The 24771-nt window shown below is 46.8% G+C and overlaps 1 protein-coding gene across 1 annotated transcript; it reads left to right on the top strand.

The window, feature by feature from the left end:
- The first annotated feature begins 4146 nt into the window (after window positions 1-4146).
- Window positions 4147-24167, top strand: SASS6 (SAS-6 centriolar assembly protein). The gene is made up of 17 exons (XM_078881630.1): window positions 4147-4316; window positions 8059-8119; window positions 9275-9354; window positions 11377-11481; window positions 11969-12140; window positions 13120-13197; window positions 13691-13810; window positions 16091-16282; window positions 16551-16745; window positions 17943-18032; window positions 18328-18507; window positions 19070-19151; window positions 20218-20360; window positions 20654-20707; window positions 20862-20980; window positions 21391-21467; window positions 21970-24167. The coding sequence occupies exons 1-17, from the start codon at window positions 4231-4233 to the stop codon at window positions 22095-22097; spliced, it is 1962 nt and encodes a 653-aa protein (XP_078737756.1). The 5' UTR covers window positions 4147-4230; the 3' UTR covers window positions 22098-24167.
- Window positions 24168-24771: the final 604 nt, after the last annotated feature.

The following is a 24771-nucleotide window of genomic DNA, read 5'->3' as shown; positions in this document are numbered from 1 at the left end:
AAGTATTTTAGTCGGTTATTTTCGTTAATTGCATAATCTTGCCGATGAATCTATTGACGTATACGTTTGCCTTTGCATATTAGAGTGTCATATGTTTGTTTAGAATAAAAATTGCTTAACACAAAGTGGTTGAGTGTTTCTTTCCAAGTCCATGCAAAACTCTTATTTATAAGAACTGTATCCTGCATTGAGATATGAATTTGGAGACCTAACATAACACAAACACACTAAGATAATCAATAAATGTTTAATCAAAGATACTCGTTTTATCCTGATTGATACACCTCTGGATAACGAAGCTAAGCCTAATTATCATAACTGCCCACATTAACATAATCGCAAGCATTCGCATAAATTAATATGACTATCTCCGTGATTATCATAATTTATGCAGATACTTATATACATTAGCATAATTTCCGAGATTTACGCATTTTCCCAATTTTTATTAATTTTTATCAAAATTTCATAATCCAACATATACAACAGTGGCCTACCTCAGACATCGGATGCGAGTGTGAATGTCAAAGCAGGTCGATGGACAGTGAAAGAGGCATCGGTGGCAGGCGACTTAGTGGGAGATGTGAACTGTGCCTTCCCAACTTTGACCTTGGAAGAGCTGCGCCAGGAGCAACTCCGGGATCCCGAGCTGGATGCGGTGCTTCAAGCACTGCGCAGAGGGGAGGCCGAAGTTTGGAACCACCCATGGCAGTTCCTGTACTCGCGGATGACACTGGCAGATTGGTTCGCTTGGGAGACACCATCCGAGGCCAGCAGAGCAGTCGCAATATGTGTGCCAGCACAAGTCCGCTCCAAGTTACTGTGGCTGGCCAAAACCGCCTACTGGCGGGGCACGAGAGAGCGAGCGCAGGGCTGCAGCGTCGGCGCGGTGCTGGTAATTTGAGCGTGTGTGTGAGGCGCACGTGTATTAAAACAAACACGGCTGCCAGCGCTCGCGTGTGTTTTCACACGCGTGTGTGAAAAACGAGCGCCTGCAGTGTGCTGCATGACTAATTAGGGCGGGGGCAGGGTGCGATAAACCCGCTCGCCGGCGTTTACACAGCGTGTTTACACAGCGACAATAGCATTAATGGCGAGGCGTGTGCGCATATTCATACCGCCGCCATTCCTTTTTGTTTAGCACTAGCCTTTGTGTGCAACGGATTCAGGCTTAACCACCCGGAGGTGCTTCGCGCATATTAACAGGTCCCTGCGGGGTGGGCTGGTAGGAACGAATAACCAAAGAATATAAACATAATGTATTATTACACTTGTTTAGCCAGGAAAGCCTCACTGAGTGTAAAGGTTTTTGTAGGGTCCTGCTAAGTGTTTGCAGTAGGGGGCGATGTTGCTACACTTAATCTGACGATACGAAGGGAGAGTTTGAGGCCTAGTTCTAGGCTTTAGGCCTAGCTGTAGGCTTTAGGCCGCTGTGAGTTAATTTTTAATTTAAATGTTTTAATTAAAAGCTATCTCAGGGAATTATAAGGGAATGTTACACTTGTTTAGCCAGGAAAGCGTCACTGAGTCTAAAGGTTTTTGTAGGGTCCTGCCAAGTGTTTGCAGTAGGGGACGATGTTGCTACACGGACGGACGGACGATATAATCTATTAGGCTGGTTCACTTCGTTCCTACCAGTAATACCACCGCTAACCTTTGCGCAAAATACGCGCCTGCAGGGGGCGCGCGCGTGCACGCCTCCGCGTTCGCTTTTGTGGTGGTGTATGTGGGAGTGTGGGGCCTGGCGAGAGGCGGCCGACGAGGAGGGGAGTCAGAGGCGTAGCTAGGGGGGGGCAGGGGGGTACATATGTCCCCGGGCGCCATGGTAAAGGGGCGCCAAAATGAGGCTTACAACGTTACATTATAACTTATTGCGGCGGGTGCGGCAGCCTGAAACTACTGCACAAATATACACCTCAACCTAAAAGTTTATATATCCCGCCACACACAGCCTACATGTCATGTAATTACATTTTGTTACGCGCGCCTATTAAGAACTTACATGGAAAAACGTCCCAAACAACAGACAGGCGCAGTCTTTCAACCTTAGTCACTGGCCTGTTTTTTGGTGGCGGAAACTACGACGGCCTGAAACACGCTGGAGTGCACGATCAGAAGCTGTTAAAGCTATCTATGAAGGACTGGATGAACTAGTAGGACTGCTAGACACATTATCGAAGGACGTAACTATGACGCCTGAAACCAGAAGTGATGCAGAACAGTTACAGGCATGCGTTTTAAATTTTAACTTCATAGTTTTATTACATTTCTGGAATGTCATTCTTGGAAAAATTGATCGTGTTCAGAAGCGCTTACAGGATCCTACTATAAATTTAAAGGAAGCAGCAACTGATCTTAAATCTTTGGAGCATGAATTTGTCAAGCTTCGTGATGATTTGAGCCAAGTTGCTGTAGAAAACGCCAAAACAAGATGCACAGCCTGGGGGATCGATGTGGACAGAAGAATTAGGCGACGTCGGAAGATTCCAGGAGAACTGGCAAGAGATGCAGGATTTTCAGCAGAAGAAGAAATTGTGCGCGTTATGAAGAGCGTATTTTATCGACTTCAACAGGAGATGTCAACACGGTTTTTACGACTAAAAGACCTGAACACAAAATTTGGATTTCTGCTGGACGTCAAAACTCTTCTATCTGACACAGATGTCGATGCAATTCGTCGAAATTGCACAGATTTTGGAAATTTCTATGACACCGACATCAATGGCCACGAACTTTTCACAGAAATTGGAGATTGCAAAATGCTGCTCAGTAACCGGAATGAAGTTCTACCAGAAACTCCTTTGGATTTTCTTGGTTTTATTGTGTTTTATGGAGACGACATATTTCCGAATTTGCGAATTTCACTGCAAATTTTATTAACAATTGCAATTTCAATTGCAATCTGTGAGTGGTCGTTCAGCAAATTGAAACTTATATTGTCGTATGTGCGTGCTTCAATGGGACAAGATCGTCTCAGCGATCTTGCTCTTCTTAGCGTTGAAAGAGAAACATTGGAAAAAACTGAATTTGATTACGTGATTGACCAGTTTGCGACAGTGAAATCAAGAAAAAATAATCGTTTGTAGACTATGTCAACCAGTCTACGACAGTGACTGAGTGAGCCATGTAATACAATTTCTATAAATTTGCTTCTTTAAATACAATGTTTAATACAAATTTTAATTGTTATTCCTTATTCGATGTAATAGGAAAATGTGATTACACGGGGGGAGGGGGGGGGCGCCAATATTATAGTTCGTCCCCGGGCGCAAAATATCCTAGCTACGCCTCTGGGGGGAGTGGAGGGGGGAGTGGAGGGGAGTGGAGGGGGGGGAGTGGAGGGGGGGGGTGGAGGGGGGGAGCGGAGGGGGGGGCGGAGGGGGGGGAGCGGAGGGGGAGCGGAGGGGGGGGGAGCGGGGGGGGCGGAGGGGGGGGCGGAGGGGGGGGGGCGGAGGGGGGCGGAGGGGGGGAGAGCGGAGGGGGGGGCGGAGGGGGGGGAGCGGAGGGGGGGGGCGGAGCGGGGGGAGCGGAGGGGGGGAGCGGAGGGGGGGGACGTCGCGCCCCGACCGCTCACAGGGAGCGGGGAGGCGGATGTCGGCCCCCCCCACAGCCTCAATGCAGAACCCATTGACTACCCGAACGACGACCTGTAGTGCACATAAATGCACGAGATTGCGACTTATCGCCACACCACTAACCCCTCACCCCTAGCATAACCTTAAAAGCCCTAACTCAACCCTAAACCTCACCCATAACCCTACCATCACCACTCGTCCTCCAGAACTCGCAGTTATACAATGCAGTAACTCCGCTGTACAATACGATATATGGATACGTGATGGCCTCTGGCCAGTACTGCAAGCTATACAACACATGGTTGAATGTATTCGAGTGCAGCGTAGTGCGTTTATTTGGGAATTGGCGACAAATGTGTACAGTGCAACACCTGCGACGATTGTGGGCATGAAAAGTGATCGGAAAAACGCGAAGTTCACTCAGTGCGTTACATGACGTGAGCAATACGTCGCAGACAATTGTCACCATGAAACGACATACGACGACGTAATCAAAAAGTCGAGTCGATTCCCCCTGGCAAGCGGGATCGATAGATTCCCACCTCCGAGCACGACGTTGTGTGGTGGAGTCGCCGACCTCTTTACTTGCCGATTCGATCCCCGCCGGCGGCTTCCTGGCGGCGCGGGGCGGGAAAGTTGAGCGCGAGACGCGGCGATGGCGGCGCAGGAGCAGCAGCAGCAGCGGCGGCTGTTTTGCAGCGCCGTGTCGCTCCTGTTGAGGGCCAAGGACTACGACGACAGGTAAGGAGAAGGAGGAAGAATGACCGACAGGTAAGGAGGAGGAGGGGGGAAGAATGACCGACAGGTAAGGAGGAGGAAGAATGACCGACAGTCGATTTTCAACCGTTTCGAAGCACAAACGGGCGGCATGCCGGTGGCGCAGGGCAACACTCGCGCATCTCAGCAAGAAGACGATCGTTGTGTGTTCCCTCCCCCCCTGGTGTGCACGATGCGGGTGGGATTTATTAAACGGAACTGAGTGAACTTGCCGATGTCTGGTTTGGCATCGGCTGCGTAACTCTGCGTTTAAGCTACCTGGCCTGTCGCTCATTACAAAGCTTTGGATTTTCTCGGCAACAGCTGGGCACTCACTTTTCTACTCCTGCGAGACTTGGAGCTGAGTGGGCTTGCCGACACCAGCGGTACCAGCGGTACCAGCGGTACCAGCGGTACCAGCGGTACCAGCGGTACCAGCGGTACCAGCGGTACCAGCGGTACCAGCGGTACCAGCGGTACCAGCGGTACCAGCGGTACCAGCGGTACCAGCGGTACCAGCGGTACCAGCGGTACCAGCGGTACCAGCGGTACCAGCGGTACCAGCGGTACCAGCGGTACCAAGATCGGCCTCTGTGGAGGAGGAGGAGGCTCGTGAAGGACGCAGCTGCTGCTGCTTGGCGGGTGGAGGCAGCAACAGGGGGGGAAGGGGGCGACGCCAGAGGTCGCAAACGGGTTTTAATTCCTTTACCCGATACCCGGCTACCCTCACAGCGAGTCGAATGGCGGGTGGATGAAATACAGCAAATTGTCACAGTAGGGGGCACAGGTGGTGTTGCATCTACCTGCGTTTAGTTCTCCTCCCCCGGCACCTCCGAGTTGCACAGTTGGTTACGTACTGTGCCTGTCATCTTAGTCAACCCATGCCACCTTGGGTCTGTCCGGTGACCTGTTCGCTAGCCTTCGACACCTGCCGTGGCCCCAAAGTGCGCCTGGCCTGGCACAGGCGCCGTGGTCACGTCACCATCATCACTTCGTGACGAATGGCGGCTGGTTTTTAGTAAATTTTATCTCCCCCTGTTCTGCATGGGTGTGATCAAAATTATCCGGTTTCCTCCAATATCTAAAAAACTATGTAATTGGTATTGTCCAAACAACCAAATGCTGCAAAATGACCTGCAAATTACTGTACTGTGAAAACTCATTAGGCAGAGGACAAGTTTCTTACTAATAACTGAGGTAAATTTAGCAGTAATTATTGGTCTTGGCTCCATTGTTATTGCCATTCGTTTGTTTTGTAATATCAGTGTGATTATGTCAGCCTGTATCTGACGCATCTATACGTTCTTGGCTGATATAGTTATTACAGTATAATAATGTTAGCAAAAGTTTACGTCATTTGTTCTTAATATTAACATGCCATTGATGATGTCATTTTTGTAGTTGATATATTTTCTGATTTATATGTTATGGTTTATATTTAAGTGCAGAAGATTGCGAGTCTTTGGATCTCTGAATATATACCTGAGGCCGTTTGTGATTATATGATGTTACGTTGATTTATATAACAACTAAATGTGACCGCATCTCAAGACTGCACAGAAACACTGAACATATGTATTTTATCTAAATAAGAAGTTAGTCAAATGCAGAGGAGAAGAGTATAACGTCTTCAGCCTGGACTTGAATAGGAGAAAGGGATTCAGGAGCACCTTGCCATCATTGGCAGCATGAGAGTACTGTTACGTTTGTAAGACAACATTGTTGTCTGTTTGGTGTTGCATTCACGGCCCACGTCCGGCATGTGTAGATTTGATTGATTCTCATCACAGGGGTCTCAAGTTCAAATGTAACCTCGTCAACCGTGTGGACGGTGAGCGGTGCAAATAAAACACCCATCAGACACCGCTGTATCACGCCCTACGACCAAATCATGATCCACAACCACTCCTGATGGTCCATTATTCTGCACCATTTTGGATGGAGAATATTTGTTTACAGGTCTAAACCAGGTGTGATGGCAGGGTCAAAGCTAGCTATAGGGCAACCTCTGTTGGAAGTAATATCAATTGTATCGACCCGAAAGTGATAATGGGCTGAGTCAACACCCAACGCTGAACCACCTGGCAGGACCGTGGAGATGGCGACAGCCAGGGGAGGCATTCGTCTAGCAGTGGATTGAGTCTGGCTGATGATGGTGTAATAAAGGTTCAATTATATGTTTGCTTAATTTTCTCGTGTAAACAAAGGAAGCTTTTACTGCTTTTCAAGAACAGTCAAAGTTCTTCTTGGTTCTTTCGGTAAAGTCACGTAGAAGGGAAGTAATACAATTATAAAAATAAAACATAATAAAATAATTCTCACGTTTCGGCCACAACGCAAGCAGCCATCCTCAGGTGAAAACCAGGTCTGTCGTGGAGACAGCGTTTCACCTGGGGACGGCTGCTTGCGTTGTGGCCGAAACGTGAGAATTATTTTATTATGTTTTATTTTTATTATTTTATTACTTCCCTTCTACGTGACTTTACCGAAAGAACCAAGAAGATGAATCCCTGCAGTCACGAAAGCTTTAAATCGAAATTTAACAGTCAAAGTTGTCCAAGTGGTTTAGGAGTGCTGCTTTGCCCCCAGTCATGGCTGTCGACCTTCAATACAATCTGGGGAGCTGCCGCCTTCAGGTTGTGTATTTAAGGAGTACAAGTTGAATGTGTGCACCCATGCAATTAATTTATGGTTTTGATTGTGTGTCCACTTGTGTCGATATGTACGTGTATCATTTGTACAAGTGTGTTCACGCGTGTTGTTGATTCATGTTTTGTGTGTGTGTAGTGGTGATACGCGCTGGTAGTAAGGATCGTGGGGTAGCGCGTGGTGATTGGCTGTGGGTTGGTGACGCGCGCTGACGGTGAGGGATCGTAGGTCAGCGCGGGGTCATGGGTTATGTGATGGTGATTGGCTGTGTGTTGGTGACGCGCGCTGACAGTGATGGATCGTGTGGCAGCGCGTGGGGATTGGTTATGTGCGCTGGCACAAGAAGGGATCGTGTGGCAGCGCGTGATGATTGGTCGGTTAGGGTGGGTGCTCGCATCGCGGTCCGCATAGGCTCCGTCTCCTTGGAGCGGAGGGTTATATAAGGCGGTGCGCGCGGGCGCTCGAGAAGTGGGTGATCAGTGAAGACGGAAGACGGAGGAGGAAGAGATAGGGCCCTGAGACACCTAGTCCCGCTGTCCTTGTAAGGACCGGGGCCCTGTGTGGCTCAGAGGCGGGACCTTGGGACCCGGGGGCCGGACGTCCGTGTGAGGACCGGGCCACGGGACCCAGTGGTCGTGATCCGTACCCAAGCTGGGGTGGGCCTAGAGGTTCCCCCGGATGCTACGGGGCTGGAATGCCCGTGTGTGTGTAGCCGGGTGGAACGTGTAGCGTGAGCAGTAGTTACCACCCGTGTCAGGTGGAACGTGTAGCGTGAGCAGTAATTACCACCCGTGTCAGGTGGAACGTGTAGCGTGAGCAGTAGTTACCACCCGTGTCAGGTGGAACGTGTAGCGTTAGCTGTAGTGTCAACACGTGTTATTGTGACAACCCAAGTGTGAATAAAGTGTGCTACCCGTCAAGTGGTTTCCCGCCGTAGTTTACTATACTTCATGTGGATAATGTCTGTTTTATCTCCTGCATTTTGTGTGTATCGTGTATATCTATTGTGTAACGTTCGCTCTGTCATGTCCATTTCTGTCATTTGCTTTATGTTCACATGGGTGCATGTGCGATTTAGGAGAACAGACATCAGAGTAACAGTTGAGCTGCAGTCCGTTGCCAGCCCAATCATCAAGAAGGTGGGTAGGGGATCTGGACTGTGAATCGTGGTTCGTTTTTTTGTACTGTTTGCTGTAACATGCTGACCAGCCCCTACTGGACATCTGTGAAGAAGAGCTTAATAGCTCTTCGGATTCCTCCAGTCTAAATAAAGATCCTGATTAAGTTTATTTTGTTTAACAGGTTGAGATTTCAATCTAGATAGTCTAATTTGCAAGTGACAATCAGACCAAAAACAACCTAATTAAATCAGAACAAAATATAAATCAGCAGAGCATACATTTTCTGCCACAAAACTTCGTGGACAAATTACTTTGAAAAACCATAGTCAAATGAAGTTATAGAAACATTAAAATGGAAAAAGGGTGATTATTACACTAGCTTGTAAACAGACAAGGACATCTAATGCAACTGCCAAGTGAACGTTACAATTACCCAAGGGGGGACTCAAATCCACAAACCCTGGCATAGGAGGCCTGTACCTTATATTTTAGGCCAATGTGACTTCACACCCTCTGGTCCACAAAGGCCTGTTTTGATGGCCTGTCATTAAACATTTACAGTGACAGAGTGATAATTTTGAAACAAGTTAATTGGTGCACGGTGGTCAGCTAAACATATTTCAGGGTTTATATTGTCCGTCAATTCAGAAAGTTTGGGAACCACTGGTCTTGTCGAATAAACGGTATACTCTGTGTTATGAATCTGCCCCCTCTATGGTTTTCTCCTATAAAATAGAATATATTCTGTGTAAGGTAATATCTCCCCTTGGGACCTTGCATCTTCTATGTAAGAGGGTATCTCCATTTCTGAATCCTGAAGTTATCCCCTTTGTAAAATAGTTAACTCAAAGCAATGTCCTCAAGTTATCTGGATTGCAACTCATTTTATTAACCCCAGAGGGATGATGGGCTGAGTCAACCCCCAACCAGGCTGTGGACTCATAACTTTCTGGTTTTAAGCTGCTTGATCTACCATTGAGCCACCTAGCACAAGAGATTATTCCATAAAAACTTAATTTATTCATAATATTTTACTGCCTTTGTAATTACAGTGCACCAGGTCTCCCCTGAATCTGTCAGCTTAAATCGAGGATGCTGTTTAACAAAAATGTGAAATATTTCGTGTCATGCATCGCTTGTGACCTGATGCGGTTGTGACCTGCACCCTCACAGGATCTCACAGTGAGGCTAACAGATGACACGGACCCCTTCTTCCTCTATAGCCTCCATCTTGGAGATGAAGACTTCCAGAGGTACCTCACCACACACTCTCCTCACCCGATCCCTCACCCCTATCCCTTAACTCCTCACCCCTATCCTCTGTTTGTTGCTCTGGTCTCTATTTGTTCATTGCGATATTTTATGCTATGTTATTACACGATTTCTTTTAACTCACTCTGTATTGTTGTTGTCGTTGTTGTATCCTCAAATCGTGTAACTCAATTTTAACCCACTTCCCAATGTGGTATCAACTGAAAACTTGGTATACTTATGTCATACTGATGACAATACTATATTTTATCATAAAAAAGAAAAAAAATATTTTAAAACATTATTTTTTATATGTTATATTTCGGCTTGGGTCTAATTGTCCACGGTCAACTGACGTTGGCTGTTATTGGCCACGGTCCCTTACGTTATGGCAAGCTTCGGGGCCACTTCCTGGAGTCGTGGAGTTCTTCCATTACTAGTACATTTCATAAAAGCGTGCAAAAAAAGTAAAATATATATTATTTATTTATTTGGTAATTTTGGTCATCCAGGTTCATCTTGCAAATTAGACTATCCTGGTCTCTTGAGTTTTCATCTGGTTTAACAAAATCAACTTGAAACTTAATCCAAAATCAGAATCTATATTTATCCTGGATAATTCCGATTAGATATGAAGCTCTTTTTCACAGATGTCCAGTAGTTGTAGGTCAACAATTTACAAGATACAATACAAAAAACGATAGGAGTGCAAAGTATAGGAAAGGTATGCAAATCACTAAAAATAAATAAATTAGATAAAGTACATAAGTTCAAATTACATAATTACACCAATTCCCAAACTTGGGCAAGGCAGCAATAGAACAGCAAAAATAGTCCCAGACCACACGAAGCCATCATACAGTTTCTCGACAAAATTGCACATCATAATTAAAATGAATAATACTTTTCAAATGCAGTTGTATCCAGCACTAATCTTCTGCTTCAGGATATTTTTTGAAGGAAGATTTACGATGTTAAGGGAAGAAACAAGGTTGTTCAAAAAGTGGGGTAGGAATAGTCTGTGTGCTTTATTATTTTGGTGTGTATTTTTGCCCATTGCGTGTTGGCAGCTCACTGCAGTTGCTAAGCGACAGCCTGGTCACCAATAGCCCAAATCCTTGCCCTTATGAACCTGCCCACACAACCACAACTTTGCTCAGTGATGCATAGTTCACTCCTCAGTTTTTACATGAGCAGGCATCCATTGCACCCGGCTGTGGCTGACCAGCATGGTGAAGTATAAGAATAAAACTCAATGCATTCGTCAACAATACTGCTTGAAAGAGTATATATATTTATTTTCAGGAAGTGTTGTTGAAAAGTGTAATGTTTTATTTGTTGTGCTTGTGTACCACTGTCAGCGCAGCATAATTAAGTAATTTATTTCGTGGTGAAGTGTGGTCAAATAATCCCTATGACCGATATAATATGGGAAGGCCTCCATCCAGCAATAGATTGACAAAGGGATGCAAACTCTAATGACATCAACAGGAAATTTGACTGGCTGGTCCCTGGGCATGCACAGAAAGGACGTGGTGACCATTAGCGTGCAGGACAAAAAGCGGGTTGCCGTCATTTCTGTGTAGTATACTGCATTTTTATTCTCTTTGCGTGTGTGGGGTTTATAGAATTTGTAATTCGCACGTGTTTTGCACAGAGGTTCTGGAAACCACAGACAAGTGAGAAGACAACCAGATCCAGTGCCAATAAATATCCAAGCTCTGTGGTCCTATATTAGGATGTTTGGCCAACTCCATGAAGTAATGTTTATATGCCTTGGAGGAAACCCATGCATGTGAGTGGGGGTAACACTCAATCCCCGTGCAGATGGAAATGAATCCACCTGTTATATTGCCATCGAAAAGAAGTGAGTTTCACAAAATGTGATCCACTAACCCTCGCCTGCAAAATGTTGTACTACAGATGAGTTTGGTGACTTCTCACAGAAAAGTGCCTCCAAACCGCTGCATGGTGTGATGCTGGGCTTTGTGTGTATGTGTATATCCGTGCGGGCATGTGTGAAGCCTAAAGAGCCAGCAGGGTCTGCTCGTGGACTTCACATCCTTCCCGCAGAAGTTCATTGACCTCCTGCAACTCTGCATCCAGGAGCAGGACAAAGATGTGCCTCGGTATGTGGTGATGATGGCATATTGTGTTGATGGTGGGTGGTGGTAGTATATGATGTTGCTGGTGGTACTGATGGTGACGTGGTGGTGGTGTTGAACGATGCTACAGCTCGTGGTAGTGGTGCTCATGGTGGTAGAGATGGCAGTGATCGTCATGGTAAATGGTGGCTTTTTTATTTTAGTATGCATGTTTACCCAGGAAATCTGCATGGTGGTGGTAATGCCAGTGGGTGGTGCTGACAAATCACTAGCAGCAGTGGTGGATATAGCAAGGCTGGTTATGGTGTTGCTGCTGGTGGTAGTACTTGTGAAAGCGTTGACAAACCGTTGTTGTACATGTGGATGTGCTACGCTGGTGACATTACGAAGGCAGCAGTGGTGAATGCAATGGGGCTGGTCGTGACACTAGTGGTTGGTGGCTGTGATTTTCTGGGAGGTGCGTGCGTCTGAGTCAGTGTGTTCACGTATGTGTGTGTTCACATTCACACAGGTTCCTTCTGCAGCTGCAATGCCCAGGTGCAGCAGACCGTGGCAGCACTGCCTGCCTCTCAGTGGTGGAGACGAACCCTTTCAAGCACTTGACGCACCTCTCTCTACGTCTGCTCTCGGCCTCCGACGGCGATCTTAAAAAGTACCTGGCTTCCTGCCTGCGCAGCCTCAAGGTGAGTTGTCTGCAAGCTGGGCAAACCCTTTCACTGGCCAAGCCCCATTGCTACAGCCAGGCCGCTTGGTGGTTTTATAAGCCAAGTGGGTATGTCCATTGAGAGAACCTTAGTGTATTTGTACATACAGTATATACAGCACTCTTTGTCGGAGATAAAGCACCCTGGTGGTTTTAAGCTGGATAGGTACATCCACTGAGCAAGCTTCAGTGATTTCTTTACCAGTTGATACAGCGCTTTGTGGTGGTTTTACAAACTGCATCGGTACATCCACTTAGTGAGCGTCAGTGTTTTTTTTTACCAGTTGGTAAAGCACTGTAAAGTGTGTTTACATGCTAGGTCAAATGACGTATAGTTCACCGACATGGCACCCCCTTCTACCGTGTTGGGCTTCATAAGTGTTTGCTAACAGCACTTGCCCGAACAGTGTGTAAGCTACATGGGAGATATTGGCTTTTGTTTATGAGTGTAGGTGAGGATGTGGGTCTATTTGAGCAAGTGAGAGTGTATATGTGTACATTGGGAGTTATAGTGTAGTGGTTGGCACACTACGTAACGGACTTTGTGACAAGTAGGCAGTTTTGTCCAACCCGAGTTTGATTCCACCTCAACCCACATCGGTGACGAATTTGTGAATCGTTTTTTAACCTTCCCGAGGTTGACTCAGCCTTAAATGAGTACCTGGTGTGGTGTGTGAACATCAGCAATGGGGATACAAAGGTGGCCAAGTGTTGTCTGGCCACACCACCCCCTCGTGTGCTGTGCTAGTCTTAATAGGTGCTCACGAACAGCACGTGCCCCAGCAGTCTGATAATAGTGGGTTTTTGTTGTAAGTATTGGTATATACTCGCAATTACGTTTATTAGACACCCTTGTAAATAAGATGTTTCAACTAGGTGTTTGCCAGTGAAACATTGTAAGAATAATGATTTTAACGTGCTTTGTTGCCTTTTAAAAGTTTTAATTATTTATTGTTAAGAATGAGAATGCTGCGCTGGAGACCAGGTTACAGAAAACCGAAGAGGACCTAACAAAGAGACTCGCCTATGCCCAGCAAGTGAGTTCTGTGTGTGTGTGAGGGTATATTGCCTTTCAATAAATAGTTGCTTGCCAATGTGTTTATTATGCTATTTCGAACAACAAATATTTGCGTTTTCATGTATTGGCTATTCACGTTTGTTACTCATAATTGTCTCACTGATTATATTATTAGGACTTTATCAGGAGTTTCCTGCAAAGTTTTCGAAGAAGAGGACAATGTTTCTACGTGTAATTCTAGTTTTATTTGTAAGAAATGTTTCAACCCGCAACGAGCGGAGCACCGAGTAGCTAAAACAAAGTGGCACAGTGGGAAGCACAGGTGGTACATCCGCTAGTCATCCAAGTTAATCAACACATGACACCTGTGTCTGCCCCATGACCCCTGTCAGCGAAGCTTTGACACTTGACGTGGCCTCAAAGTACACCAAGCCTGGCACAAGTGCTGTGTTGACATCACTGCAACTTAATGGAAAAATGGCGGTTGTTTTTGTATGTCACTGTGCACACAGACCCTGGCAGAGCGGAGCCGTGAGCTGGAACGCGTGCGAGCTGAGTGGTCGAGCCAAATGAGCGAGATCTCCTCGCAGCATGGACGCGAGATTGCCACACAGAGAGACAAATTCCAGCAGGTAAGTCCCGGGCAGCACCCTACATCCCCTTGCCTCTACCCATGTTCCTGCCTCTGCCTGTGTAGTACTGAAGGCGATCCGGAGTCTGAGACCAGGAAAGGCACCGGGCAGAGATGATCTCCCAAGCGAAATGCTGAGGGAGGGTGGCGCTTGTGCACAGACTGCCCTATATGACATCATAACAACAGTCTGGACCGCTGGACGGGTACCGCAGGATTGGAAGGATGCCCTGGTGGTCCCCCTTTTTAAGAAGGGGGACCGCACAGACTGCAACAACTACAGGGGCATCTCACTCCTCAGTGTGCCGGGAAAGGTCCTGGCAAGGATTATTCAACATCGCCTTGCTAGGCACGCTGAGGAGAGGCTTGCGGAACCCCAATGCGGTTTCAGGAAAGGGCGGTTCTGTACAGATGCCATATTTTCTGTCTGTCTGCTACAGCAGAGGTGTAGGGAATTCCAACAAGACCTACATCTCTGCTTTATTGACCTGGTCAAGGCCTATGATACCATCAGTAGGCCTGGGCTCTGGGTTGTTCTTCGTGATTTCGGAGTCCCTGACCCTCTGGTCACGATCATTAAGGACCTTCATGATGGTGAGCGGGCCCGGGTAAAACTACGTGGCCGGGAGTCTGAGCCTTTCCCTGTACACCTTGGGGTGCGACAGGGATGTCCTCTGGCTCCCACATTATTTAACATCTATTTCGACTGCGTAGTTCGTGAAGCCTTCAATAGCTGTATTGGGGGAATTTCCATTTGGTACAGATATAATGGGAGGCTGATCGACGCCCGGGTGCGATCAAGGGATGGCTCCCTATTGGTCAACCACGTTATGTATGCCGATGATTTGGTAATAGCTGCTCATTCAGAAGAGGAGACGCTGCTGCTGAGACTGAAGCGTGCCACTAAGAGGTGGGGCCTTACCATCAGCCCCACCAAAACTAAACACCTGCCTGGGTATTTTGTACCATCGGACACTCCACTCCCACAACTCCCAATCGGTGATGGGGCAGTTGTGGAGAGGGTGGAGAGTTTCCCATACCTGGGCAGTGTGCTTATGACCGGCTCCAGTTTATCAGCAGAGATCTCACTCCGAATCAGTCGAGCGGCAATATCTTTTCATCGGTTGCGTAACGCTGTGTGGAAGCTACCTGGTCTGTTGCTCCGCACGAAGCTGCAGGTCTTCTCGGCCACGGTCATTCCCTCCCTTCTCTATGCTTGCGAAACGTGGACCCCCCTAATGGAGCATCTTCATCGGTTGGAAACATTTAGGCTGGCCTGCCTACGATCCATCCTGGGTTTAACCAGGCTGGATTGTGTGAGGAGCTCACAAATCCTTGAAAGATCTGGGCAAAGTCCCATCGGTGAGCTCCTCCGGCAGGCAAGGCTGCGTTGGCTGGGTCATGTAGCCCGCATGCCCAGCTACCGCATGCCTAAACAGCTTTTGTTCGGCCGTATTGAGGGGGCTAAACGGGCGCGGCACGGGCTAGAGAAGAGATGGAGTGATGTGGTACAGGAGGACGTGGAGCTGAGTGGACTTGCCGATGACTGGTACCAGCGGTGTCAAGATCGGCCTCAGTGGAGGAGGCTCGTGAAGGACGCTACTGGGCATTTGGAGGCAGTCGCCCTCCAACAACAACGGAGGGCGGAGGAGCGATGCTCACAACAACGAGCGGAGCGCCGGGTGGCTAAAGCACCGCGAGTTGGTACAGTAGGGGGCACAGGTGGTGCATCAGCCAGTCATCTCGGTCATCTCGGTCAGTCGACCCATGGCACCTGCTGGGTCTGCCCCGTGACCTCCTGCCAGCGGGCGTTCGACACTTCACGTGGCCTCAAGGTGCACTTGGCCTGGCACAAGCGTCGTGGTGACGTCGCCGCCACTTAGTGGCGAATGGCGGTTGTTGTTGTTGTAGTGCTAATACTTGATCCAAGGGTAGAAACACTCACGTGATCCAAGGGTACAGTGTCAGGATAATGTCACGAGGAAAGGGGGTGAGAGGTAACGTCACTGGGAAAAGCGGGAGATCGGGACGCTTCTTGGAGAGGAACGGAGGAGGGTGGACGCGTGCGGCGTGGGCCTGCACAGAATAAAGAAAAGTGCCGACTCTCAATCTTCGTCTGGTGGATTCTCTACATCTTTATATTTTGCCCATATGCCTGTATGCCTCTGCATGTGTCTACCTCCCTGCCTATCTCCTTGCTTCTGCCCACCCGCTCATCCAATGTCTTGAGTAACCAAGTAACTGAACTGGCACCCCCACCTCCACCACCTCTCATTGCTAGGTGGAGGAGGAGGGCCGGCGCCGGCACGAGGAGGAGCGGCGCGAACTGGAAGCCGAGCAGCGGCGCTTACGCTCGCAGCTGCAGCAGCGGACGTCGCAGGCTGAGGCCTCTGCACGGGACGCTGTCGAGCGGCACCGAGCAGCTGACACGGCGCTCAGGGATGCACGCACCAGGATCGGTGCCCTCGAGGAGGTGAACACGGGAAGGGCATGGGGGACATGGGGTTGATAAGTGGACCTTTCGTGACACATTGTCATTTTGGTGACTCGGGGGTCACGCTTGCAAATGAGGCTATCCTGGTCTCTTGAGTTCTTACCTGTTTTAATTAAAATACGTTTGAAACTTGGAAACCACACTTGTCGGAGTCTCTAGTCACAGCCCAGACCCTCACCCACGTGTTGTTGGTTGCAGCCGTGACAATGACGACGCTGTCCCATTTTCCTTATTATCGCCGATGCAGGAGAGTGCTCGCGTTCAGCAGGAGGCAGCGTCGCTGCGCCGTGAGTCTGGCGCACGTGAGTCTGAGCGTCGTGACGCCGATGCAGCGTTGGCGGCCCTGCGCTCGCGTGTGAGCTCACTCGAGCAGGAGGCGAGAGACAAAGAGCAGCTGGTGCAACGCATGGGGCAAGCGCTCGACACCACGCGGCAGCAGCAGGTGGCGTCTCACCCACTTTACCTATACACGGCAGGGTGGTGCAGCAAGATGTCTTGGATTCAATTCCCGACTCGGGCGCCTTTCTGCGTGGAATTTGGTTGTACAGGCATACCTCCTATAGCGCTCAGGATGCGCTCTTGGTAAACTGAGCACTATGGGAGGTCATTATAACATTGTTCAAATGGAGATGTTTCTGTCTGCTATTTTTTACCTATGACCGATATGAGGGTAATACAGTATCGGTAATAACCTTAATGATACTGTATTCTTTGGGTATTTCGGTAAAGTCACGTAGATAGGTTAAAAAAAAAATGCAAAAAACTACGACGTTTCTATTGCAACACAAGCGTTCGTCATCAGGAGGAAAAAAGAGAGCAAAGCTGCTGAGGCAGACTGTTTTGCCTCAGCAGCTTTCCTCTCTTTTTTTGTTATTTTCTTTGAACCTATCTACGTAACTTTACCGAAAGACCCAAAGAATACTGTATACATGATATATTAAAGCATTCTATCAATTAAAATAAAAACTTTTCATGATTACATGAAAAAAATACAATAAGTTCTGTACTCGCCAGTGCATTCTATCAGAGCTTGCTTAAGATTAACTACCATCTACCGTAAACAGGTTCTGCGGGAAGCTATACAGGACTAACCAATGGGATTACTAGATCCATGGATCACCAATTAATCGATGCAGTGATTAACACTCGATGAATGGATACTCTAGCGTGGCTTTCGGATCGACAGAATTTACAATAGACACCGATTTAGGTTCCGCAAGACCACATATGGGCAAAAACACATCTACTTTATTCCATATCCGCACAGGAATTTTCATCCAGGCCAAAGCGTTGAAGGAAATAGCGTTATAGGAGGCAGCACTATAAGAGGTATGCCTATATGTTCTCCCATTGTCCTCTAGTGAATGTGCGAGTATAAAAGTGTGAGTGGGTCCTTTCTACTGACATTTCCTTTTAAATATTCAAAATGATTTGCTGAAAAAAATATCTGCCCAGATGAACATTTCCACAATCAGCCCTGAGCTAATGGTGGGAATTACATATTTCTATAGCAAGGGTAAGTATCCATGATATAGCAACTTGTTCCAGAGGAGCCCTCAATGTTTTGTGTAACAAGCCTCTCACTCGATAGACAGAGGGAAGGTTATTTGTACTAAACACGTTGTTGTGTCATGCTCAGAAAAAGCTGGAGGAGAGTTTGGATGAGAAGCAGGCGCAGGGGGGAAAGCTTGAGACAACCATCAAATCGCTCTCCGAGGAGCTGCTCAAGGTACCTTCCTGACCCTCTGCTTCTGTTTCCCCTCCCTTATCCAAAAAATGTTCACCCGATCTGCCCACATTGCTCTGTAAAAGGGTTGATATGTAATTTGTGTAGAAATACAATGATAAAAACAGTTGACAAGCCAGCTAATGCGCGTCATGTTGCAGTCTATGACGACGTCACATCCCATGCGCTCCCTATTCACTCACTCACTCGCTCACTCACTCATCCGTTCACACACCCACTCATTCAATCACTCACTCATTTGCCCACTTGTTCGCTCACTGCTCACTCCTTCCCCCAGGCAAATGACATCATCAAGCGTCTACAGGCCGAACTGAAGGCCCAGGCGGGCAAAGTGCGCCTCAAGAACGCCGTCACCACACAGCAGGAGAAGCTGTTGGCGGAGCGTGATGCCGGCCTCCAGCGCGAGCGTCAGGAAACCGCTGAGCTGCGTATCGCGCTGTGCAACAAAGAGGAGCAGGTGCAACCGTGGGGCGGGTGGGTGGTTTTGTGGGAGTGGGGGGCATGGAGGGATGCTGACCAAAGTGTAGGGCACATTGTGAATCAACTACATTCAGCAGGAATGCAGCAACAACTCATGCAGCTCTCACCTCAAGCCATCACGTGGTTTTAAATGTTTTATTAAGTTGCTATTCATTCTGCCATAAGCAAGTGGAATAAGAAGCACAATGGATTGGGCATTGCTGTTACCATTGAGCCAGTTGAGCATAGCCCTGAGCAATGAGTGGCACAGGGTGGTGGCAGTAGTTGGGAAATTTTTAGGCACTGAAGGATCAAGGGGGGCCTTACAATGGGGAGTCTTGGCATATGAGTGGGCGACAATGGCTTGACACTAGGATATTATCAAGGTAGCACATGAGGCATCGCCATTAGGGCAGCACGAGGGAGATAGATGCTCATGAGCTGATGGATGTTTGTGCTGAGGGTCGATGGGGATGATATGTTGTTGACAACCTCTTCCGTGATTGTGTGATTGTTGTTGTTACCCCTGTTCGTGTGTGTGCATGTGCGCTTGTGATTAGGCTGCAAAACTGAGCGAGCAGTTAGAGGCGACAGTGGAGAAGTTGGAGGAAAGTAAACAGCTACTGAAAACCAACGAGAATGGTGAGGAGAGTGCCCCAGACATACCAAAGAAACACGCTGTCGCCTGTCATGTAAAACCCTCGCACACGAGTTTATATATAAAACAAGACCCCCCCCGTATCGCCTTAACAGACTTTTTGGGCAAGTGCTGCTAGCAAGCACCTAATGAAGGCCAGCACGGCACACGAGGCGGTTGGGTGGCCAGCACCACGCCCCAGTACTGATGTTTACACACCATACCAGATACTAATTTAAGGCTGAGTCGACTTAGGGGAAGCCCAGGATAGATTCAGATAATCGTCACTGTTGATAGCCGAGAGCAGGAATCGAACTTTGGTCCCCGGGTTTGCAGCTCAGCGTGCTAACCGCTATACTACCGCTCCCCACAAGTGGGAGCTGGACTAACGCACACACCATTTACTCACATGCAATTAACCACGCCTTAATACAACAGCCACCGTTCACTAAGTGGCAGTGACATCACCACAGCACTTGTGTCAGGCTGGGGCATTTTGACGTGATTACATGAAGGATTAAAGGCTTGCTGGCAGGTCATGAGACGGACCCAGGTGTTATGGGTTGACTGACTGAGGTGACTGGCAGATGCATCAACTATGCTACCCACTGTGCACCTTGCTCCATTGAAACCACCCAGTGCTCTGCTCGTGAGCATCTCTAACACACACTTGCACAAAATCACACAAGCGCATATGCATGTGTGCTTCGTATCACATTATACATTGATCGGGTGCGTGTGTTTGCAGTCGTGTCGCGGTTAGCGTGCTCTGCTATGAACCCAGCGACCCTAGTTCGATTCTGACTCATGTTCAACACCAGTGACGATTATCTGGAGCAGATCCTGGGCTCCCCTAGTTCAACTCAGCCTCAAATGACTACCTGGTGCAATGTGTCAACATCGCTTCTTTTGAGTAAAAGGCAGCCGGGTGTGGTTTTGGCCATCTGCCTCATGTACTGTCCCAGCCTTCATAAGTGCTCGCTAACAGCACTTGCCTCAAGAGTCTTAAGGCTTTATGGGGGATCTTTTTATTTGTTCCTGCTGAGATTCATGCCCTGTGTCCCCCGGCAGTGATTTCATGGCTCAACAAGCAGCTCAATGAGAACCAGAGCACTGGCGTGGGGGGACGGGCTGGGGCCAGGGAGCGGCAGAGAGACGACGACACTGCCCTGGTGTACCGCCCATGCCACCCAGCTCAGCCCCCGGCCACTTCGGTGAGACAAAAACACATGACGTAAAATCAACCATGTCAAGAGGTGGTCGTGTGGCTGGGAGACTCTTGAGCTGAGCTGGCACTGCTGAGGTCCTGGCTTATACAAAATGCAACAGACTTCCACAAACACCTGGTTTTTATTTCACTGTCAAAATCCTCTGGCGAAGGGTGTGTTTGATGTTTGTTTGGGCAGAACGTGTTCATTATATTATGGTATTAATTAGTATGTCTGATGGGTGCTTGTTCCAACCTCCAACTAATTTTCTTCCTTTGTGAATGTGTCTTTTTATAAAGATGGGGTCTCCACTCACAGGCTTCCAAATGCGGAACTTCACCGTCAAACACAGGGTAAATACTGCCTGCTGCAGCGTGAACCAACTGTGCTAATGACTCCTCCAGCACGATGTTGGTCCTGTCAGTGATGGTAGTAGTTATATTGATACAACTAGTAGGGCTGTGATGCTATTATTGAAAGTAATGGTGATACTTGCTGTGTGTGCAGCCTGGCGCCCAGATGGTCACCACAAGCACACCACTGTTGGAGGCGCCTTCTCACGGAGGCAGTGGGGGGGTACTCCCTCTCACAACGACGGCCCCCCTTTCTGCCTTCCCTAGCCGAAAGTGAGACATTACCCCCATCCAGCCAACCAGTCATTAAATTGAAAAGTCAGTCTGAGGAACCGAAATTATAAAGACAATAACATAAAATAATGTACAATCATGAAATAAATGTATTCAGCAAAAAATCAGCCCAATAGAAATCTGAGCAAAATCAACCAATTAGAAATAGACGACAAAATATAAATTAATATTAAATCAAACACATTTCCTGTAACGAATGTTGACTCAGACAAATAACTAGAAAACCATTTGAAGTAAAATTAAGGGACAGAAACATTTAATGTTATTAGGGTGGTTATTGCACTAGTTTATGAATGTAGAGACAGGTAAAAGTCCAGATGATGAATTGTTTATCCTCATTCCCTATGTTCTCACTCCCCCTTGTCCCATTTTCTCTCTCCACTGCTAAGCCTGAGTGACCCAGTCGGCCTCGATGCCAAGTATCTACAACGACGTGACGGTTCTATTCCTGTGCGGGGGGTGACTGGTGGGTGTCCTCCTCTATTTACCCATCTTTATTTTTTCATATCTCTCTCCACATTAAAGCAATTTTTTAAACACATTTTATACAGTGAGACAATTATGGGAAGGATGCGTATTGCCCATTTATTTTGTTATATTGTCCACAATGACACTCAATGATTATATTGTCATGTATTGTACGGTTTTGCTTCAGACTGGGACACCCATTTACGACAGTGAGGGCCTTTGCCTATATAGTTCACAATTCCTTCAAGAAAACCTGACTGCTTATGAGACACTAAATGTCAAAATCGGTCCAGAGTTTGTCAAATCAATGTTGCTGAAATTGTTGCATTTCTTTCGTACTGTATCTAGCCAACCATGCTAATCGTAGCCAACCGTGCTATGTGGAGAGACTCATATGGGAATTAAACTTATATTCTTTACAAAGATCCTTTTCTCCCTCTGGCCCTTCACCAAGGTAAACCTTTTGAACTTCTCATGTCATCTTTCCCTTTGTTGTGCAGGTTTGGCCATGACCCGTCCAATGGCTCCGAAACCAGGACCTCCTCCACCTTTGTCTTCCTATTTCCCAGCAGCAGCTACCACCACCCAGCAGCAGCAACAGCTACATTTGCAACAGTCAGCATCCTGACATCTCTGTGCCACTGACACATAATTGATGCACAATCTCGCAACTGGGTGCTGTGTTGGCTCGCTCACTCCATCCATTCCACAAGTTGGAGAATCGTCGTCTCTATCGGACACTAATGTGTTGCTGGGAGAATTTTTCCGGTTTTTGTTTTCAGTTGGCTCTGCCAGTTGGTGGTTGTTTATTGGTCGCCCGGAGTGAGACGTCCGTGAAGGAAAGGAATGCCTGAGGAAAGAGCAAGTGTCGGGTTTTCAAGTTGTAGGTTTATTTTGTTTTATCAGGCGATAACTCAAGAGTGACTGATGAAAAGAATTACATAAAAAATACAGCAGAGCAAAAACAACCAAATAGAAATGACAACAAAAACCATGTTGCAGAATAAATCAAACAGTGCACAAACAAAAATTGTTGGATTGGACAAGTTATTTTTTAAAACACTCAAGGTAAAATTGCCCAATGCTGACTTTGTGTACATCCTTAGCTTGGTGAAAATCTGAGCAGTACTGGTTGAAACAAGGAGACACGAACCTTCCTGGGATTGAGAATTCCGGTAGCGGAAGAGGGTGGTGCGTTGCTTAAATTGTGAGTGGATGATTCGTTGACGGGTTTTGTTTTATGTTAAATACCTGGCAGATACAGTATATCCCATAACTACATAGCCATCCTTGCACCACTATTCATGATGTCCACAATTCTAGGCGCGATTATTTTGCCTGCATTTATAATTAAACATAATTTATACAAAGTACACTACTGGGATTCATCTTCTTGGTTCTTTCGGTAAAATCACGTAGAAGGGAAGTAATAAAATAATAAAAATAAAACAAAATAAAGAATGTGCATTCTTCATATGCACATTCTTTTTGTTAAGGCGCTCTTCCACCTCCAACCCAGCTTATATATAAGCTCCTAGCTTGGTAGTGTCTCATTCTTCACCTGAAGACGGCTGCTTGCGTTGTAGCCGAAACGTCGTGAGAATTATTTTATTATGTTTTATTTTTATTATTTTATTACTTCCCTTCTACGTGACTTTACCGAAAGAACCAAGAAGATGAAAGTACACTACTATCAGAATTTATACGGTGTAATGATTATAAAGCCTAAAAGGTAGTAAATTCCTCCTCGCGTGAGCAGAGGCGGTGCGCAACTCCTGTTTCCAGTCCTGAGCAAGCTGTGGAAGTTCCACACTCCTATGGCAAAAGAGATTCCATCTGACAACCACTGTTGCTGTCCCCAAAGAGTGGTACTCATTTTATAGACAACGGAGGGAAGATGCGCGAAGTCAACCACCAACCTGGATTTCCACTCGCAAGCTTCCAATTGCGAACAGCTCTACCACTGAGCTACCTGGCAAGTTATACATAGTATAAAAAATGTTCACGACTATACGTATGTGTGATTTATTTAAAGATCACATCTTTGAGATGCACTGTAGGCATTTTAACAATACTGTACTAAGGTTTTAAATATTTACCCAAGAGAGACGCAAGACTTTTTAATATTCCACTTGTTAGCTTTCTGGTGTTTAGACTTTATATCCGAACACTTTTTATTTTAAGAAAGCTGGTATAGCCTGAGAATACCCACATGTACCAGAGTAGGGCACACTCAATTTGGCTGCCCCAAAATCTGTCATTAACCTGTGTGCTGTATTGCCTCCATCATGCACAATAACAAAAAAAACTAAGTGTACATGAGCATCTCGCCCTCGTTGTGTCCATGTTTTTCACCATGTAATTGTACCGCTTGTGTAATGAATGCACAAGCCGTTCTACTTTTTTTTTTTACAAAAACCCTGCACATTTCACCCGCTGCCATCCTTCAAATAAGATTACGCCTCCACATTTATCCATTATTAGGCTTCAGTTCTGAGCTTTCTTGCATTTTTCAAAGTTGGTAGCTGTAGCTGAAGGAATTAAGCAAAATAGTATTGTCTCCTGGCAATTGGTGTCGACTTGTGTGCTGTATGGAATATCACTTGGCTTGTAACTGCTTTATTTTGAAAATATTTTTTTGTCAATATAAAAGTGTATCGTTTTAATAATAAAGCACAACTGACTTATGAAAACTAAAGTAACCCTGGCTGAATGTTTCAAAAACAGTAAAACTATGAAATCTGTAATGAGTGCCATGAAGAATAATTAATATATCGCAAAAAAACTCGGAAGACAATACGCCTCTTTCCGGTATCCACATAAAAAGTACTATATGGGGCCGACCCAAACAATCGAGCCAATGCCGCCTTCATCTAACGGAGTCTTTACCGATAAACATCTGGCAGTTCAGCATTGGTTCAAAAAAGCCTGAATGCTAATGGGGCACTGAAATATCGAAGCCAGTCCAGAGTTTGTGTTGAAAGAGTGCTGACTAATATTATGCACTCCCAGGCGGCCGTGTCGCCAATGAGTTGTGTAACAAAGAATTGGTTTGTTTTATGCATAGACACATGGGCAAGAGACATTGTCTGCGTATTTATTTTAAAGCCATAAATGCTTTTAAGGCGTGGTGTTGCCATGTGGCTGGCGTGGCGTGTGTTTGTAAAGCAGCTGATCGTGTTCAATGTAAGGCAGGTCTTCGCGTTTCTTTGAACAAGGCGAGAGCACATGGATATGTGAGGTTTATTACCTGTGTTGCAATGGAGATCGGGGAAACCCATAGTTACAGTGAAACTTACAGG

This window comes from Lampetra fluviatilis, chromosome 3, assembly GCF_964198595.1.
Source record: "Lampetra fluviatilis chromosome 3, kcLamFluv1.1, whole genome shotgun sequence".
NCBI classification, from domain to species: domain Eukaryota; kingdom Metazoa; phylum Chordata; class Hyperoartia; order Petromyzontiformes; family Petromyzontidae; genus Lampetra; species Lampetra fluviatilis.
This window is presented reverse-complemented; position numbering and strand designations above follow the sequence as displayed.

What these genes read in the sequence shown, in the direction of transcription:
- SASS6 (XM_078881630.1), top strand. Translation starts at nt 4,231, where the DNA reads ATGGCGGCGCAGGAGCAGCAGCAGCAGCGGCGGCTGTTTTGCAGCGCC. An exon ending in TCTCCGAGGAGCTGCTCAAG is followed by an intron (nt 18,033 to 18,327) that starts GTACCTTCCTGA and finishes TCCTTCCCCCAG; the next exon opens with GCAAATGACATCATCAAGCG. An exon ending in TGTGCAACAAAGAGGAGCAG is followed by an intron (nt 18,508 to 19,069) that starts GTGCAACCGTGG and finishes GCTTGTGATTAG; the next exon opens with GCTGCAAAACTGAGCGAGCA.